The sequence below is a fragment of the Mercenaria mercenaria genome, chromosome 2 (assembly GCF_021730395.1).
Source record: "Mercenaria mercenaria strain notata chromosome 2, MADL_Memer_1, whole genome shotgun sequence".
NCBI classification, from domain to species: domain Eukaryota; kingdom Metazoa; phylum Mollusca; class Bivalvia; order Venerida; family Veneridae; genus Mercenaria; species Mercenaria mercenaria.
In genome coordinates, this window is record NC_069362.1 from 102,030,845 (window position 1) to 102,049,124 (window position 18,280).

Sequence of the window (18,280 nt, forward strand, 5' to 3'; positions counted from 1 at the left end):
TTAGTTTTTAACATTTTATATACAGTACCTTTGAAAGACAAATCATGATAATTCAAATGAAGCACAATTATCAAACACTGTGACAAAATCTAACTTAAAATCAAACAAGGAGAAAACAAGAGGATCTAAAAAGCCATAAATACAATAATGTAATAATAATACTACATCTAACAAATGAACTCGTGAACCTAAAACAATCTTAAACTGTGAAAACTATTTCATATGGAAAAGAGAAAACAAAATGTAATGAGGTGCAGACATTCTTAAAAACATATCATATCTTTCAGCAGCCAGAAAAGACATGACAATATCATCTAGTGAAATAAAATCAGGGGTATATAATTGTGAAATGTTAATATAAGTAACAAAGATGAATGGTTTTTGTGGAATACAGTCAAAAAATCCCACACACCCTGCTCACAATGACTTAGGCAGAAAAAAATTATTTCAAACATACCCTAATTTCAGATTTCTGGTTTAATGATGGATCACTTACAAGTAAAACATTTCTTTTTAAATCTGTGTTGATAATTTTTTGTTTTGTTTTTAGTTTATATTTACAAAGCAAGAGGGCATTTTGTTCAGCAGCAATCTGTCATAAATTTATATTTATACCACTTTGTTTAACTTAAACTAAGTTAAAATATTAAAACTTATGATAAATTTTTTTCAAAAAGGAAAACAAGATATTAAACATGTATAACAAATCATTACATTTTGATCAGAATTCTATCCAGCACACCAAATATATACCCAAAACATAAATACACAGCTGTTCACATTCTTTTTAAAGGGCATGTCTCTAGATTTAACACCAAATTGTCAAAATTTAGAAAGTACTTTTGTTTGTTTGTTTGTAAATATATGTTGTTTATGTAATAAAGATTTAATTTGAGCCGCACCATGAGAAAACCAACATAGTGCATGTAATAATGTGTAAATCTGAAGGCATGTCCCTTATACAAATGAATCACAGTATATATACCAATATTTTTAATATCAAACATGTCATTTACATACTACCAGTCTCACATAGAATAATGAAGAATTACCTCACTCAAAATATATTTCTATCAGCCTTTAAATATTTCACAATTATGCACATAAAACACTCCCATAAAAACAGTCAATTTTACATTAAACATTCCAATATCATACTGTAATACTTGGCAATTTCCAAAATAATAAATATGAAATATTTTAAAATGTTTATAATACAAAATTTATTTTCTAAAACGGCACCAGAAATCAAATTGAAGCAAGCCCTCTACAGATTTTGGCCCAAAATTAAATCATATTTAATCCCCCCAAAAAATTAATATATCGGTGCCAAGCACTTACTTCGTTATTTCACAATATAAGATAAAACTATGCATTTCATATCAAAATGTGTAACCAGCTTCATTTTAATTTTTCACACAACCATTTTAATATCAAGAAAACTTTTCAAACATTGTAAGTAAAAAGATTTTAAATTCATGCTGTAAAATGAGTTAAAAATGTTAGTTCAAGTTTGTATCTACATGTAAAATGCTTATGTCTTTTCACTCAAAGCAAAACTCTTGTACTGTAAATCAGTGTGGCTCATTTAAATGTAAAAGAACATTAAACTGAGGGCAGTTAAAGGGGAACAAATCTGCATTGCTGTCAACGTTTTTCAAACTTTAAATAAAACCTTTTTTTACAGTAACTGTAAATGAGTAAGTAAAATGCAGTGATGCCAATTCTAGTCAATTTCAATTATAAAAACACATGTGTATATATAGACTGTAAAATACCGTACACAAAATCTTAGAATTTTACTATATTGTAATGATAGCACTTTTTTCTTGCAGAATCCCCAATGGGTCGATTCTAAATTCTAGCAAGCTAAATTAAATGAATTTTATGTTGATTAGCATTAATTTCCCTTTTCACCAGTTATGCTTTACAGGGCCATTCTACATTTATATTTCGCCTTGGAAGGCATATATATAACAAAGGTGTTAAAAGCAAGTGATCTACTTCTTAGCTCAACTTTACTCCACTCCCTTAAAAATGACAATAACATTGACTGAAATATGAGCCGTGCCATGGGAAAACCAACATAGTGGCTTTGCGACCAGCATGGATCCAGACCAGCCTGCGCATCCGCGCAGTCTGGTCAGGATCCCTGCTGTTCGCTAACAATTTCTCTAATAGCAATAGGCTTTGAAAGCGAACAGCATGGATCCTGACCAGACTGCGCGGATGCGCAGGCTGGTCTAGATCCATGCTTGTCGCAAAGCCACTATGTTGGTTTTCCCATGGCACGGCTCATATTATATGTTATTATGCAACAATTGACTGTTTGTATGTCAAAATTTTTACTTCAAAGTGTCAAACGTCATAGTTGCACCCTGGAGAAGATACCTACAAAGAAAACTGGCAAATATTTGTAGCTTGCTGTCAATTTATTTATTTATTTATTTGGGTTTTAGGGCGCACCAACACAGTATAGGTTATATGGCGCCAAACAGGACTACAAATTTTGGTTTCACATCTCATTTGCATCGAAATAAAAACATGACGTATGGAATCAAAATGTGCATACAGAGTTACTGCAAAACCAAGTTTAAGACCCTATTAGTTGCCTCGTACGATCATGCAAGGGTAAGACAGTGGTTCCAATTCTTTTCATACACAGATCGTCCCAGAACCACATGGGGCAGCTTGCTGTCAAGGATGTATGTACAAAATAATCCTTGATAACATGTTAGAATCAAAATAAAATACATCATTATTACATCACTCGGGCTGCGCACTCATGATATGATATCCACATTTTGCAATATATCATTTCTTAGATATATGTTTTCGTGATTTATTAAGAATGAACGACTACATATAAGAATGACCCAAAAGTCAACTATGCAAATAATTTGTTACTGAAAACAGTATAAAAGTGCAAACTCATCCCATTAAACATAACCTCCTTTTCAAAATCCAACAAAGTAAAAAAAAAATACCACTTTTATTTTCCCAACTTACATTTACTCAATATAAAAATAATTAATAACCTAGTTCTTCCCAGGAAATTTAAATTTCACTACAACATTACACTTCAGTAGAAACATGAAAAAAGAAAGACTAAATATTCCTTATAGTATGAAACATTGTATACAGCACATTTACAAGATCTAGTGACACATCATATTTTACTCTGCATAGTCTAGGGTATAGCCTAGCTACAGACCATATATTTGCAGGCTCAGCATGCCTGGGGGTATCAGGACATATTCCCCCTGAATTAGTTTTTGTCTAGTATGCAAGTAGGAGCATATTCAAGTATAATAATTATCTAGGGCATAAAAATAGGTTTTGAAGACACAATTTTTAACAATTTTGTACAGGCTTGGGCCTACAGTGTATGCCAGCGCTAGCAGATGATAATTTTACCAGTCTTGCTTACATAGCACTCATAGCTGCAATTAGGAATGGCATCACACACAGAATATATGCGAACAAAACATTTATTGAAACAAAACAATATCTAAAAACTTACTAGTTTCAACATTACACATTCAAATAAGGACAACAAAAAAGATAACACTAGATTTTTGCTGTGTTTCATACCTACAATATGAAGTAAACAGTAGTATTTTAAAACTCTTTTAATCTAGGAATGACAAATTTTCAGTAAGTATTCCAATGAGGATCTTCTTACAAAATGACATTTTGTCCAAGAAAAAAAAACTTTAAAAATAATAGTCCTAAATACAAGAAAGAACTACCAGTATGTACAGGAACTTCCTTGATACTGGCAAAGACCATATTTAACAAAAACTCTAACAAACTCAAAATATAACAAACAAATTTTTTACTGATGAAAACTTCCTATCATTGAACAGAAATCATAGCATTTCATACTGCAAAGTATGATGTTAAATTAAAAATGAGGGAAAAAGCAAAAGAGAAAAAAATTGGACTTTTCTTTTCTTTCTGGTAAGTTTCAGTGTAAAAGAAATGCTTTATCAAAGTGATTCTCATTAAATATATAATTATGGGCTTGTACGATAATGGAATCCTTATATTCACTCTGAATTAAAACATAAGGTAAAACTGTGTTATTACGTTATTAATATACGGAAGGAATAATTTCAAGACTGAAGAGGGCATAAACGTGACATCATTTTAGTGTGTGTTTTAACAGAAACAAGCATATTAGAATATGTTCTTAAAATATAAGGTTATGCTGATACACCGGATTGTATTCAATACAGTCTGACCCAGTCCTTTGTTGGTCTTTAGGGAAAATGGGGCTAGGTATTCATAATGGACTGAGTCCCATTTCCTCATTAAATATGAAAGTGAGATTCACACTAGTTCATGAAAAACTATTGTGTATGGAAACTTTTTCCTTTCTAATTTCCATAAAAAATAGACATACCGGTAAATAATTTCTCTGATCACAGGGCTACTAATGTGAGTATCATTGCGCATATTTTTTTGTATATTCTCGTGCATCATGCAAGTATTTCTTTTTATCTGTCTTGTACAGTTTTGCTATTTCTGGCACTAATGGGTCATCTGGATTGGGTTCCGATAGCAATGCAAGTATCGACAATAACACTGAAATATATAATAAATAATGTGAAAGAATCTAGGGACAAAAAATAATATAGAAATAAAAGTACAATCCAGCACTGGCACATGGCACAACATCACATGATTGTTAAATTCAGAAAAAGAATGTCTCATGCCTTGTGGTCAGTTAAGAGATAATTCACAATTTTTTTTTTCAAAGAATATGTCAATATAATTATTTTGTGAAAACAACAAGACTGCAGATGAGCATTTGATATAGTTTTTGTGGCTCAACCATCAGAGATTCTAAGTCTGAGCCAGGGTCCCCACTTAGTAGCATTGCCCAGGAAGCACAATCACGAATAAGATTTAAGATCTCTTTACATGCTCAATTAAGAACTTATAAACAAACAAAATTCGAACCACTGTGCAACTGTCGTGGTTAATATGGATCACTTCATACATACACCAACCTGCAACTGTATCCAAACTGATGTTGTTTTTCGTTTCTGAATCAATTTCACATAATTATATGCTAACTTTTGACCAAAATATCTGGGCAAAAATGTGTAAGTTGAACGACTTGAGGAAAAAATGACTTTTTCACTTTTTTTTCAGACCAGATTCAGTTACCCAACAATTTCAATTTGTGCATACTTTTCATATTGGTTTTGTTTTACATTTTGCTAAAATTTCAGCAAAGATGTGAAACAGTCAACTGACCATAAATTCTATTTTTTTCAGTTAAGTTCTGTTTCAGCATATACCTGTATGTGAAATAAGCCGCACCATGAGAAAACCAACAAAGAGCATTTGCGACCAGCATTGATCCAGACCAGATGCATGCTGTTAGCTTTCAAAGCCTATTGCAATTAGAGAAACCATTAGCGAACAGCATGGATCCTGAACAGACTGTGCGGATGGTTTGGATCCATGCTTGTCGCAAATGTGCTATGTTGGTTTTCTCATGGTGCGGCTCAAATGTCCTTTAAGTTTGGACGTAATAGAAATCTGAAAAAAACAAGAGCTGTCTCCATAGGATGACACATGCCCCCGATGGCACTTTGAATGAATAGTTATGGCCGATGTTAGAGTTTAGGACCTTTGACCTACGGAGCTGGGTCTTGCGCGCAACACGTCGTCTTACTGTTTCACACATTCATGCGTAGTTATTTTAAAATCCATGCATGAATGACAATGATATGGACCGGACACGCCCATCAATGCACTATCATGAAAAATGACCTTTAATGTCTAAGTGTGACCTTGACCTTTGAGCTACGGACCTGGGTCTTGCGTGCGACATGTCGTCTTACTGGGGTATACATTCATGCTAAGTTATTTGAAAATCCATCCATCGATGACAAAGATATGGACCGGACACGCCCATCAATGCACTATCCTTTAACGTCTAAGTGTGACCTTGACCTTTAAGCTACGGACCTGGGTCTTGCGCGCGACACGTCGTCTTACTGTGGTACACATTCATGCCAAGTTAGTTGAAAATCCATCCATCGATGACAAAGATATGGACCGGACACGCCCATCAATGCACTATCCTTTAACGTCTAAGTGTGACCTTGACCTTTGAGCTACGGACCTGGGTCTTGCGTGCGACACGTCGTCTTACTGTGGTACACATTTATGCCAAGTTATTTGAAAATCCATCCATCGATGACAAAGATATGGACCGGACACGAAAATTGCGGACAGACTGACAGACCGACAGACAGACTGACAGACCGACAGACGGTTCAAAAACTATATGCCTCCCTTCGGGGGCATAAAAATCCAACTTGATTAAGTGAGGAACAAAAACAAGAATGAATGAACCTACCTTTGCCTACAGTAAGAGCCGGAGACCATTGAGACCTCAGTATATCCAGACATATATTACCATGATTGTTGATGTTTGGGTGATATATCTTTGTGTCAAATACAACCTAAAAATATAGCACAGACATAAATAGACCCTCTGACTTATTAGATAGGGTAATAATTTTTAACAGAACAATTCAAGCCTATGGCAAAAGTAGTTGAAACCAAGAATCCTTTCTTATGTATTATTTCTTCTGAATCAATGGCAAAAAACAACCATCACTATATACGAGCCGCACCATGAGAAAACCAACATAGTGCATTTGCGACCAGCATGGATCCAGACCAGCCTGCGTATCTGCGCAGTATGGTCAGGATCCATGCTGTTCACTTTCAAAGCCTATAATTGCAATTAGAGAAACCGTTGGCGAACAGCATGAGTCCTGACCAGACTGCGCGGATGCGCAGGCTGATCTAGATCCATGCTGGTCGCAAATGCACTATGTTGGTTTTCTCATGGTGCGGCTCATATCAATTATCATCTATAGCATAACATTATGCCTTTCTTTCTGCTTTTATGAAATAAGGTAAATACTCAATAGTTACTTAAAAATCAGTCTCATTTGAAACAAAACTGTTTCCCCAAAAAGGGGCTTAACTCACAAAAATAATAATCAGACATGAAAGTCCCAACAAAATAATTATGCATGTCCACTTGATGTTAATGATGTACACTAAGTTTTGTTTTAAACTGTTAGGAAACTGTAGGAGTTGAATACACAAGATTCAGATGAAGTTGCAATATTAAGTCCAGAAAAAAAGGACAGACTAACAGACAGTTCAAAAACTATATACCTTCTACATCTTCAACATGTGGGGCATAAAATATGAATTATACAGTACTGTCAAATCTTAATAACTGGAAATTGTCATACTACCTTTGGAGGTTTAAAAGGATAATCTGTTGGGAACATCATCTTTAGGAAGAACACACCTCCTTGGTATGGGCTTCCTTCCTGCAAATTATTGAAAGAAAGATAAAATAAGACATATTCATACAAAGTATAACCTTCCTTGAGGCATTTCAGTTTTCAACATAATTTTGCCCTGTATTGCTCAATTGATCTAGTCTACCCCAGATGTTTGATCTGACCAAAATTTCATTTTAGGACAAATATCCTGACCCCAATTTATGTAGATCAGGTACAAAAAGTGGCCTCTAGCATTAATAGTTTTTCTATGACTTTAGTCAACTAGTTTTTTAACCACAGATGACCCAGTTTCAAAACTGTCTTATAATTTAGAAAAAAGTATTACAATTGTAACATCAATAAAAACAACAATAAAGCCTCAGACAGGAGTCACAGACCAAAAATTTGACTGTATTGTTAATCAGTCTATAAAGCTTAGAAGGACTCATTCATTTATGAATCTGACGTTGGAGACCAGTCTTACAATGCTGCTTTGTAACTGGTCAATTCCAAGAATAAGTTCAAAATTCTCAGTAAGGTGCTAGATCTTCAATCATAGTTTAGTAACCTTTGATTTGGTAAAAATAAAGTGGTCTAAATTTAATATTAAAAAAAAAAAAAGACTGTTTCTTACGTCTAAAATGATCACACTCGGGTGCATAAACATTCACTTGTATTTAACAAGAACTCTTTTTATAATGCTTTACATTTCTGTGTGATATATTATGTTACACTTACAAGTATCCCAAATGCAATGAATTAGGAACAGTTTTGTCCAACTGTAATTTAAATGTAACACTTTAAACCCTTATAATGCAGGACACGATTGATTCTGCCTTTGCGACCAGTGTAGCTCAGACTGCACGGATGATCTGCACTGTTTGCAATTCAGTCAGTATCTTTTTGGTAAATACCCCTTTTAATAGTTAATGGTACTGTCCAAATTGAAAGACGGACAAGTTCACTATAGAAATTCAGCAGCAGTAAGGGTTAAGCAAAATGTAATGGATATGTAACACTTTTATCCAAATTGCATTCAGTGTGTCATACCTACTTTTAACCCAGCTTTCAAAGTAACATCTTAAATCAAAATTCAATTCTTCCAGCTTACCTAATTCTGAGCCAGTCATGGCAGCGGACAAATGTTTAGGAAGAAAAAACCTACCTTCTGTAAGCCAGCTTAAAAAAAACTTTCCAGCTTGATTAAAGACAGTTTTAACGCAGCTGTGGTTCAAATATCACGCAACAAGACACTTACCTCCATGAATCTTGCAAAGGCAGTGAGACAACGAATTTTAAAATTTCAATGAACTATAAGAAATAATAAGTTTTTGTAATGAAAATAGTACTTGTCTTTTACCCTCTAAAACTAGATAATATCTAATATAATGGATTTTATCTGATGTTTGTACTTACTGGTCCTGTAAGGGAGGCTGACCATCTGAATACTGAAAAGGTAATAAAAAGTACAATTACAATTTATGACTGTGAGAAGTTTCATTACAATCTACACTGCAGTACAAAAATTTCTATTTGTGGAAATGTTATCAAAGCTGTGATTTTGAGACAGACTCCCATTATGAAAACTTGTGTGAGGTCCAAGTTTTTCAAAGCAGTCAAGATAAAAATCAAGCACATGATATTTTTATTTGCCGAGTTTTCTAAGTATATTATGGACTTTTGAAAAAATCAGCTTTCAATTTTTTGACGTCCTTAATTCATTTTGTTTTGATTCATGTCAGAATACTTTTATAACCTTAAACAACTAACTACTTGCAGCTTTTTGGCATAATTATGAGCGTGATGTTATGGTATAGGAGCATGATGTTTTGGTATATGAGCTTGACGTTTTGGTATATGAGCATGATGTTTTGATATATGAACATGTTTAGATACATGTGCATTATGTTTTGGTATATCAGCATGGAGTTTTGGTATAATTATCAGAATTATGTTTTGGTATATGAGCATGATGTTTTCAGACATCCCAACTCTCCCGATCCGATCAGGTTTCTCCCGATTCTGGTTGTAAAACCCGATCACCCCGATCAGAAGTCTCAATCTCCCGATTAAAACAAAACAAAACAAAACAACATAAACACACAAAATTTATGAAATAATCCGCTTCTTTGCGCCTATCTCATACTGTATCACTACTGACGAGTCTGTAAACAACAGCTTTCGGATATTTTCGCACCTAATACTACCCGTGCTGATATTGTTTATCACACGATTTAACAAAGCCAGGTGTTGATTAATGTGTCACAGTTGAAATTAAAATGCAGACATTAGATATCTAATTAAATTCAATCAAATTTAGATTAGAAATTATACTGGGATTAGCTTTTTCTGTAACTTTTTGAAATCGAAAGTAGATGGTCGCCGAGTCAACCTGCTAGGTTTTAAAAAACAGTACAGATGAAGGGACAGGAATGTTAGACTCAAGGGATGCAGTCAGAATTATGAAAGAAAAGGTTAAGCAAAAATGGAACAACAAGTATATACACTCCGATAAAGTTGACAAAACACAGGAAATATACACATCTGTAGGAACCAGGGATTTATTTGGGGAATTCAGTCGCAACACATTCAGTATATTCAACCAAATGATCAGTGGACACTGTAGATTAAACCATCATATGGCCAAGATTAATGTGGAACAGGTTCCGGAGTGTGATCACTGCGGGGTTGCAGAGACAGTGGAACACTTTATATTTGATTGTGAAAGATACAACAGTATGAGGATTGAAATGGTGGAAACTGTGGAGGATTTGCTCCACAGAAATTATATTAAGTGTGGGCCAGTTACTCTAAAAGTATTAGCTGGAGAGATTGAAGAGGCTCCTTTGTCAGTTAGAGAGGGTATAGCCGCTGCCTTTCAAAATTTCTTAGTGAAAACGAAGAGATTTTAAAACTAAAAACAACGTCCCTCAAGCTATGTAAATTAAGTAACATGAGTAAAAGTACCTGGAGAATACACTACCGAGAAGACGACAACAGCACATGTGTTCATTGGTGTCATTCATCGCCATGACCTTCCGGTCAAAAACAGATCAACAACAACAACAACAACAACAACATTTCTCTTAAAATCATTTTGATAAGAGGAAATGTCATGGTAAATTTTAATATCACTTACTATCAAATGCTGTTAAACTGTCTTTGCATCATAACAATTTGTCAAACACATCCTTTTAACTGGAGATTTAGGCAAATCTAAGAAAGTGTAACAATACCCGGACATTCAATTTTGGATAACAGGATAAAGTATTTGAGCCAGGGGTTTTAAATACTGGTTGACAGGGATGAGAATCAAACAGTAAATTTTCTATTGCTTGAACTTTTATTCTTTTAGCTATATACATTTTGTTTTTACAGTTCTAACAGCTGTACTGTTTGTCATGTAAAATTCACCTGGGGAGTCTTCTTTCCAACAAATGAAATAAAAATGCAGGTTTAATTCTCAGTGGTGTTTTGAATTTAGACAAAGTGCTTAAAGTGCCATAACTATTTAATTTTGCACAGAAGGCTTCATGTATGATTGTTCCAAAACATTAAAAATGCACAAATAATAAGATATAGACAAGTGAATTTTTTTAAGACTAGTGATTTTATAAGGGCAAATAAGTTTATATTATCATTAGATTTGTTAAAAGCTTCGGTATCATGAATATTATTACCGCGGTATAAAATCTCCCACTTGAACACCTCAATCTCCCACTTTGGAAAGCAAAAACTCCCACTTGGCATTCAGAAAAAGTTGGGATGTCTGTGTTTTGATATAATTTGAGCATGATGTTTTGGTATAATTTGAGCATGATGTTTTGGTATAACAGCATAGTGTTTTGGTATATATCAGCATGATGTTTTGGTATATGAGCATAGAGGTTTGGTATATAAACATGATTTTTTGGTATATGAGCAGTGTTTTGGTATATGAGTATAATGTTTTAGTATATGAGCATACAGTTTTGGTACATGAGCATGATGTTTTGTTATATAAGCATAGGGTTTTGGCATAAGAGCATGATGATTTGGTATATGAGAATAGTGTTTTACATTGTAGTTTGTTTATCTATTCATTTTTTTGGGGGAGGGGGGAGGGGTGAACATCACACCACTGACACAATTATAAATCATATGGCCACTTTTCAGCTTTTGATGGTGGAGGACGACCCCAGGTGCCCCTTTGTGCCTTAATTCATCACTGGCGGGTACCTTGGTAGAACCACTGATCTTCGGTAAGCCAGCTGCATGGCTTCTTCACATGGGGAATTCTACGCCTCATGCGAGGCTCAAATTAACCGCATCGGTGAGGGGCAAGTGGTTTGAGTCATCCACCTTAACCACGGAAGCCCCCATAGTGTTTTGGCATATGATCCTAATGTTAGCATGGTGTTTTGAGATTTGTGGGTGAAATTTCGGTATATCATATAAGCATAGAGTTTTTGTATATGAACATGGTGTTTTAGTGCAGTAGAATAGTACTAGTAGAATGTGTTTTGGTACATGAGCATGGAGTTTATGAGCGTACTTACAATTATCATCATCTGGGCCAGCTGAGCAACCAGGTGGAGGGTCGATGTTTATATCTTTACATTCCTGGAAAAGAACATAAAATCAAGTGATAACAAGATGTGTTTATGTTTTTGCCTTATGACTTTAACTAAGTTTTGACCTCATTTTTTTTTTGAACTTTACCTAAACTGTATAGGCAATTTTTTTTGCATATTAGGTAGAAATTGTGGCGTATTATATAGAAAATTTCAGTAATGTTTACAGCTAGTGTACTGTACCTTTATTTTTATAGCTCTTTCTAACAAATGATAAATTTTTACAAAATTATTATTAAAATCATGAAAGTGACAACTTTATTTCTGTTATGTATAATACAAAGTAACATTCACGTACCTTTTTTAACCTCTTTTGAGCCATTTTCTTCTCAGTTTATGATTAAATTGAATAATATTCTCTGTCGATCACTTGACAGCTGTAATGTATTTATTTGTGTATTGAACCGCGTTACTTCCCAATTAACTGTGTCTCGGTGTAGTAATAAAATGGTCTAACACTGAAAAAAAGGAAAATCTGTTGTCAATATAATACAAAAAATGTATCTTTGGCCTTAATTTGAATTATTGTTTCAGTTTTGTTCCAATTAGTAAAGTTATGAATAAGTTTATATCTAAGAAATTCTCTGTGCGAACTATTTTTATCAAGCGCATGTACTTCCGGTCTCGTGTCAAGGGGCATAACTTTAACCGATGTTCACAAACCGAAAGTACCCAACCTGGCAATCGGGATGAGGTCATAGCGCTACGTATCGTTTACTGTTCTCCACGTCGATCGAATATAATGATTATGCTCCATTTTTAGTATACAAAGAGGGAAACCATAACAAGTAAGTCTTACAACACATGTATATCACCGTATTTTTATTTTACATAACATCAGGAATGTCTAATACCACACCCTATTACCTGATGTCCACCACGCCGAGGGATGCGGCTGCCACAGAGGTAGGAAATCAATAACGGTGATCAGTGGTGTTAGTTTTTTTAGCAGTATTTATTCATTTCGACTTTCCATGAACATATTCTGGTACGGGGGTACGTGTAAATGCCAAAACATATTATATAATTAATCCTGGTCGCCAACTTTGCGAAAAAAAGAAGTATTCAGCTGTTTAAATTGGACGTTTATTAAAATTGATGCGAAAATCATATTCAATAGTCTGCCAATATTTTGAGAAAATGTGACTTCTGATGGCATTTTTTGTTAATGCTCGGATATTAGTATAAAAGTGTTCCTTAGGATCGAACATGAAATTTAAAAGGGGCTGTCGCCTTCTAGGGTTCATAATTACAGTACAATGGGGTCAAAGGTCAAATAAGTGCATTTACATATAAACTATGCTGCTATGCATTTTTTATTTTCATATACCATCTAAATTGGTTTTAATATTGTGTCTCAACGCCCTTTAGTAATTTGTCAATAAAACTGATGAAAATATATAAAAATATATATATATAATATTTATATAATATTATATAGAATAATATATATCTGGGAAAAGTGGCATACGATGGCAGTGTGTTTTACTTGACATGTTTGTTAATCATTATATGTGGATGAACCAGAGAAATGTTTTTGGAACTGTCGTATCCAAGGGTTATTTCAATGTAATTTCAAGGTCACAGACATGTCAAGGGCAAAACTGAACTTTTAAAAATGACTTCTGTGTTATTAAAGGTAGCAAAATAGTGCGTATATTAATAATATACTTAACAATTTTTCTAACTCCACACTTGTTTTATTCCTTTCATCGCCAGATTTTGACAGATTTGAATGAATGTTTTACACAATGTTAAATGGTTATTTTATTATAATATAATATAAAAACGATCATAGCCTGATGTAAATTCATTTAACTGTAAGGATAACAATAAGGTAACCCTTAAATTAAAAGTCACATAATTAGTAAATTCCAAATCACAGTAGTATACTTTGATTCTATTAATTCAATGAAATTCAAATTACTATATTCTGATTGTTCAATTCTGTTTAGTTGTAATGGAACATCCGTCTATATTTTCAATACGAACATGTTAATTTTTTATCAGGTTTATGACGTCATTAATGACACCACATTAATGACAAAATTGATTAATCCCGCAGATGGTAGTACATACCGCATACAGACCAGCACCAAGTTGCTTTCATTCTGTGACATTTACTTGGAAGAGGTGGGGGTACCTTATTTGAACGAGTGTACGCATAATTGATATCGCCTATTTGATTGAACTGGTCATTAAATAATGTGTCCAATTTCCATTCAAGTCTGTCAAAATTTGGCAGAGATAAAAACAAAAGCCAGGTGTTGAGTTAGAAAAATTGTTGAGCAAATGATTACAAAATGACACTGCAAATGCATTTCTTGCACTTCAGGCAACAATAAAATTGAACTGACTATAAAAATAATATTTACATATTGTACACCTTTTGAGAAACGTGTGCGAAAGAGAAAATATGATAGGTTTTGAGGAAGAAGACTTTATGAACAGCGGAAAATGAATTACATATAAATGTATAAAATTCTCATGTAAGTAGTTAAAATCACTTTACTGTCGTGTATTCAAACAAGTATTTTAGCTCAATCAGTAGGGCGCATATCTAAGGATCGCGGGATCGTGAGTTGGCAGTTACTTGCGGGGAAAAGGCTTAGTTACTACTTTCAGCGACTCCAGAACACTGATTAGGGTAATTGATCGCCGTTAAATGACTGAAATACTGTTGAAAGGAACATATATAATATTATATGGAATCCTTCTCCAGCCCCTAAAGAAATGGTTTCAAATTTGGTGATGATTCATTACATGATATAAATTATATTTATGTTAATTTGTCCACGCGGTGATGGTTAAATATGACCATTTTAGAAGAATAACTGAAATACTGGTCACAATATATGTACCGTATTAAATTAAAGGGAACAGATCTGTAGGATTTCAACTATTGATATATACACTATTCCCTTGATTTGCTGTAATATAGTTCTATTTTTTTACTATTGGTCAGGCATTTATCGTTACATTTTATGTATTTGCAATAAAGTAGCACATTTCAAGAACTAGATTTTCTCTCACCGAAGCTCTTAATGCGATATTTGCATCATTTTATTCTGAAAATTCAGCAGGCTATTTCTGTTTCGATTCTTTTATCGTTGGCTTGGTTCTACACTCTTACTTCCTGTTTAAAACAAAAGTTGAAAACGAATCAGATCGTAACAATTTACAGATCTGACACTTGGTTTCAGACAGGATGTCATTGATAACATTGTGAAAACAAAGCTTGTGTCTTGACACTGAATCATTAGTCATTCAGATGTTTTACAAATACAATTGTAAAAATAAAGGTATAAAAACATCAGAAGGTTGATTAAGAATCTTTTATAATAGTAACATTGAGGCTCATTCAGTGAAATATCGAAGTTATACCCTCCGATATTTTCATGATTACTGACAGATGATGGTTCAACTAATCAAAATGATGAAGTATGGTGGTTCGATAGTTACCAAGAGATATACAATGCGTAAAAATAACTTCCTGCAGGATGAGAAGAGCATGAAGAAGATATTTGAAATTCAAAACGATGGGTTTATAATAAACAAATAATGCCGATTGAATATGTCGGGCTAAGACGTATAGCATATGAAGTGTTATGGGGTTTATTCGGGTTTTTTTTATATAAGGGTAAGAAGTTATTTCTATATAAGGGTAGTTCATTCTAGCATTCCGCACTGAATCTAATTGACAATATATTTATTTTTAAACGTTTAAGGCTACAATAGCGTAAGCTCACATTTGTTTATTTTATAACATCAGTAGATTCCTTTGTGATACCTTTGCTCTACTCGGTTCTATCACCAACCAATCACTCGGAAATCTAAAGGTGTTTTGCTCCTATATTCACAGTCATAAAGACAATACTAATAACATTTGATATACTATCAAATTCACTGACAATTATCAAGCCTTTTTGAAGTTATGACATCTGTAGAACCAACATAAACAAATAGTTTCAAAATTGTAGATATCGGAAACACATGAAGAGTGGTTACCAGTGCTTATAATAGCCTAATGTTAATGTGCAAAGAAATATCTTTTTACCTGATTCCAAAATATGAAAAGTACCATTTTCACGCTAATGGAATGAAAAAAAAATCTAAGAAATTAAACACACAAAAAACACCATAACATTTGCGGTTATCTAATATTTATATTTACACTTTGATACATAGGTAGTATTTCTAAACGCCCACACATTCATGAAAGTGCTACAGCACAAGCGTACACCACTGGAATAGAGTTTTGACTGACAGCATGGATCATTCTAGATAATGCTTGCGAGAATTTGCACATCTCACAAACAGACTTAATCAAACCGAGTTTGCTATTTTTACGTCCTTGAGTTCTATGCTTCCGAAGGAAACTTTAGATCTGTCAAGAGTTAGTACAGTCAAATATGTTTGCTAGAGATAGACGGGACAAGCAAAATGTGTTTGAGATATCAGTAGTACGAGCAAACGTGAAATATACATTATATAGATCTGACGCTGAGTTTGAGCCAAAAGTAGTAATTGGATAATCCGAATTCGAGCAAACGAAGTGTGCCTGTACTAGTCTTTATCAAATATTTCTACCTGTACTGCTTACAAAAAAAAAAACAATCATACAGGTAACCAACCTGCCTTTATGGAAATTGTTAGCCGGAAAACGGAAGTTATAGAAACACGAGAAAGACAACTTCCATAAATGAACAAAATATCAGAACGTACGAAAAGTTAAGCTTATTCTATAGAAATAACCTTAGTCGTCTTGAATTTTGACAGTCTCAAACGCAATAAATCTATTTGAAGTAATTTATTTTACTTCTCAGATTCATAATCATCACCAAAAAATTACAAGTTTGTATTAGAATGTAGCAAAAATGGCGAAAATCTGGAGTTTATAACAAAAATGCACTTATTGACCTTTGACCTTGTGCTGTGACCTTACTATGACCCTTAGAAGGCGACAGCCCCCCTGAAAAGTTTCCAATTTTTATAAAGTTAACAATGAATATGGCTGTCGGGCATTAACAAAAAATGCCATCAAACGCAATTTTTAGGCCTCTTTTTTGGATATATAGGCAGACTACAACGGCCCAATTCGAAATGTTCACAAAATAATTTGATCGGGTTTACCTCACACGTCAAACGATCAATCATCTGGGGATAATCCTGGCAAGTTTCAAGTCTGTCTGTACGTCTACACCGACGTTCTGACCCTCCAAAGGGACCCGGGTATAGTCACGTATGATAAACTTTACCGCAGAGGGCATTTTTAAATGATGCCCATCCCACCGAGGAGTCAAAGTCTAGGATATCGTTTACGGCAGAGGGAAATTTGGTGTAAAAACGTCTATTCTGGCTGTTTGTTTTGCTTTTATGACCTGGGAGGTCATGGAATTATTAGCAATGTGCATTGTTTATATTTGTGTTTAATAATGGGCGACTTTCAATGACGAACACCGCTGTAACACGGTGTTAGTCAATCTAGATTGAATTTCTATCTATCTCCGACATTGTTTTGTTACTATAAGTCTTCGTTTTGTAAATTCAATTTTGTTTCAATTTCCTTTATCATCTTTTATCATGAAATATACAGAAATAATGATATCGTAAGTCCTGCTGGTATCGATACTTGCGTTCTTGCTGGATTCAGTGTTGAATTTACGGTTACTATTAGATGTTTAATCGTTTTGCAAGCAGTCTAGATTGTATTTATATTTATGTCCTACATTGCATACACTTTGCTATATGTATAGAGTTGTTTTGCCACTGAAAGTCTTCGTTTTGTAGAATCATTTTTGTTTCTTTTATATCATAATATACAAACATTTGCTGCCAGCAATGATATCTTAAGTCCTGATACTTGCGTTCTTGCTGGATTCAGTGTTGAATATACGGTAAATATTAAATATCAAATGGTTTTGCATTAATAAGCTTTCATACTAAGAGGCCACTGATAGTAACATAGTTCTACATAAAAGATCAGCTAGGCTAGAAAATTTAAATATATTTGTTGTCAGTGTTCTAAGTCAAGTGATCGGTTCTAAATAAAGCTGCTGTTATTCAGAAATGTTCTAAACAATTTATCTTGTATTCATTTTCTGAACCAAAGATGAAGGCATACATGTGTTATTACTGTAACAATGAGTTTGAAGTTAACACTGGAGTGACTGGCCATTTATTTAATTGTCATGTCAAGATAGATCTATCAGAATGAAATGGAAGTAACTAAATCACCTGCTAATAAAAATGATATTACCAAGTTACTTTCTGAAATGAAGATTTCATTCTGATCGATATCTCTTAACAACTTTAAAGGTGTATTCAATTTTG

The 18,280-nt window shown here is 33.8% G+C and overlaps 2 protein-coding genes across 2 annotated transcripts in view; one reads left to right on the forward strand and one right to left on the reverse strand.

Annotated features, from left to right (window-relative positions):
• On the reverse strand, window positions 1-12,935 carry LOC128555318 (ubiquitin-conjugating enzyme E2-17 kDa-like). The gene is made up of 7 exons (XM_053537397.1): window positions 12,815-12,935; window positions 12,246-12,405; window positions 11,873-11,936; window positions 8,751-8,782; window positions 7,302-7,379; window positions 6,383-6,488; window positions 1-4,590 (listed from the first exon to the last, which is right to left on the reverse strand). Exons 2-7 carry the CDS (start codon window positions 12,267-12,269, stop codon window positions 4,451-4,453), a joined length of 444 nt encoding a protein of 147 aa, XP_053393372.1. The 5' UTR covers window positions 12,270-12,405; window positions 12,815-12,935; the 3' UTR covers window positions 1-4,450.
• Window positions 12,583-18,280, forward strand: part of LOC123564740 (ubiquitin-conjugating enzyme E2-17 kDa-like) — a 17,184-nt gene continuing 11,486 nt past the window's right edge. The window contains exon 1 of the mRNA XM_053537396.1: window positions 12,583-12,735. The gene's annotated coding sequence lies outside the window, so the exon portion shown is untranslated. The remainder of the gene's footprint in view (window positions 12,736-18,280) is intronic.

Bases quoted from the DNA above. Each gene is read 5' to 3' on its own strand.
- LOC128555318 (XM_053537397.1), bottom strand. From the start codon at position 12,269: ATGGCTCAAAAGAGGTTAAAAAAG. The intron at 6,489-7,301 runs GTAGTATGACAA...CTATATTTTTAG, and splicing joins ATCCTTTTAAACCTCCAAAG to GTTGTATTTGACACAAAGAT. The intron at 4,591-6,382 runs GTAGGTTCATTC...TATATATTTCAG, and splicing joins GGCTCTTACTGTAGGCAAAG to TGTTATTGTCGATACTTGCA.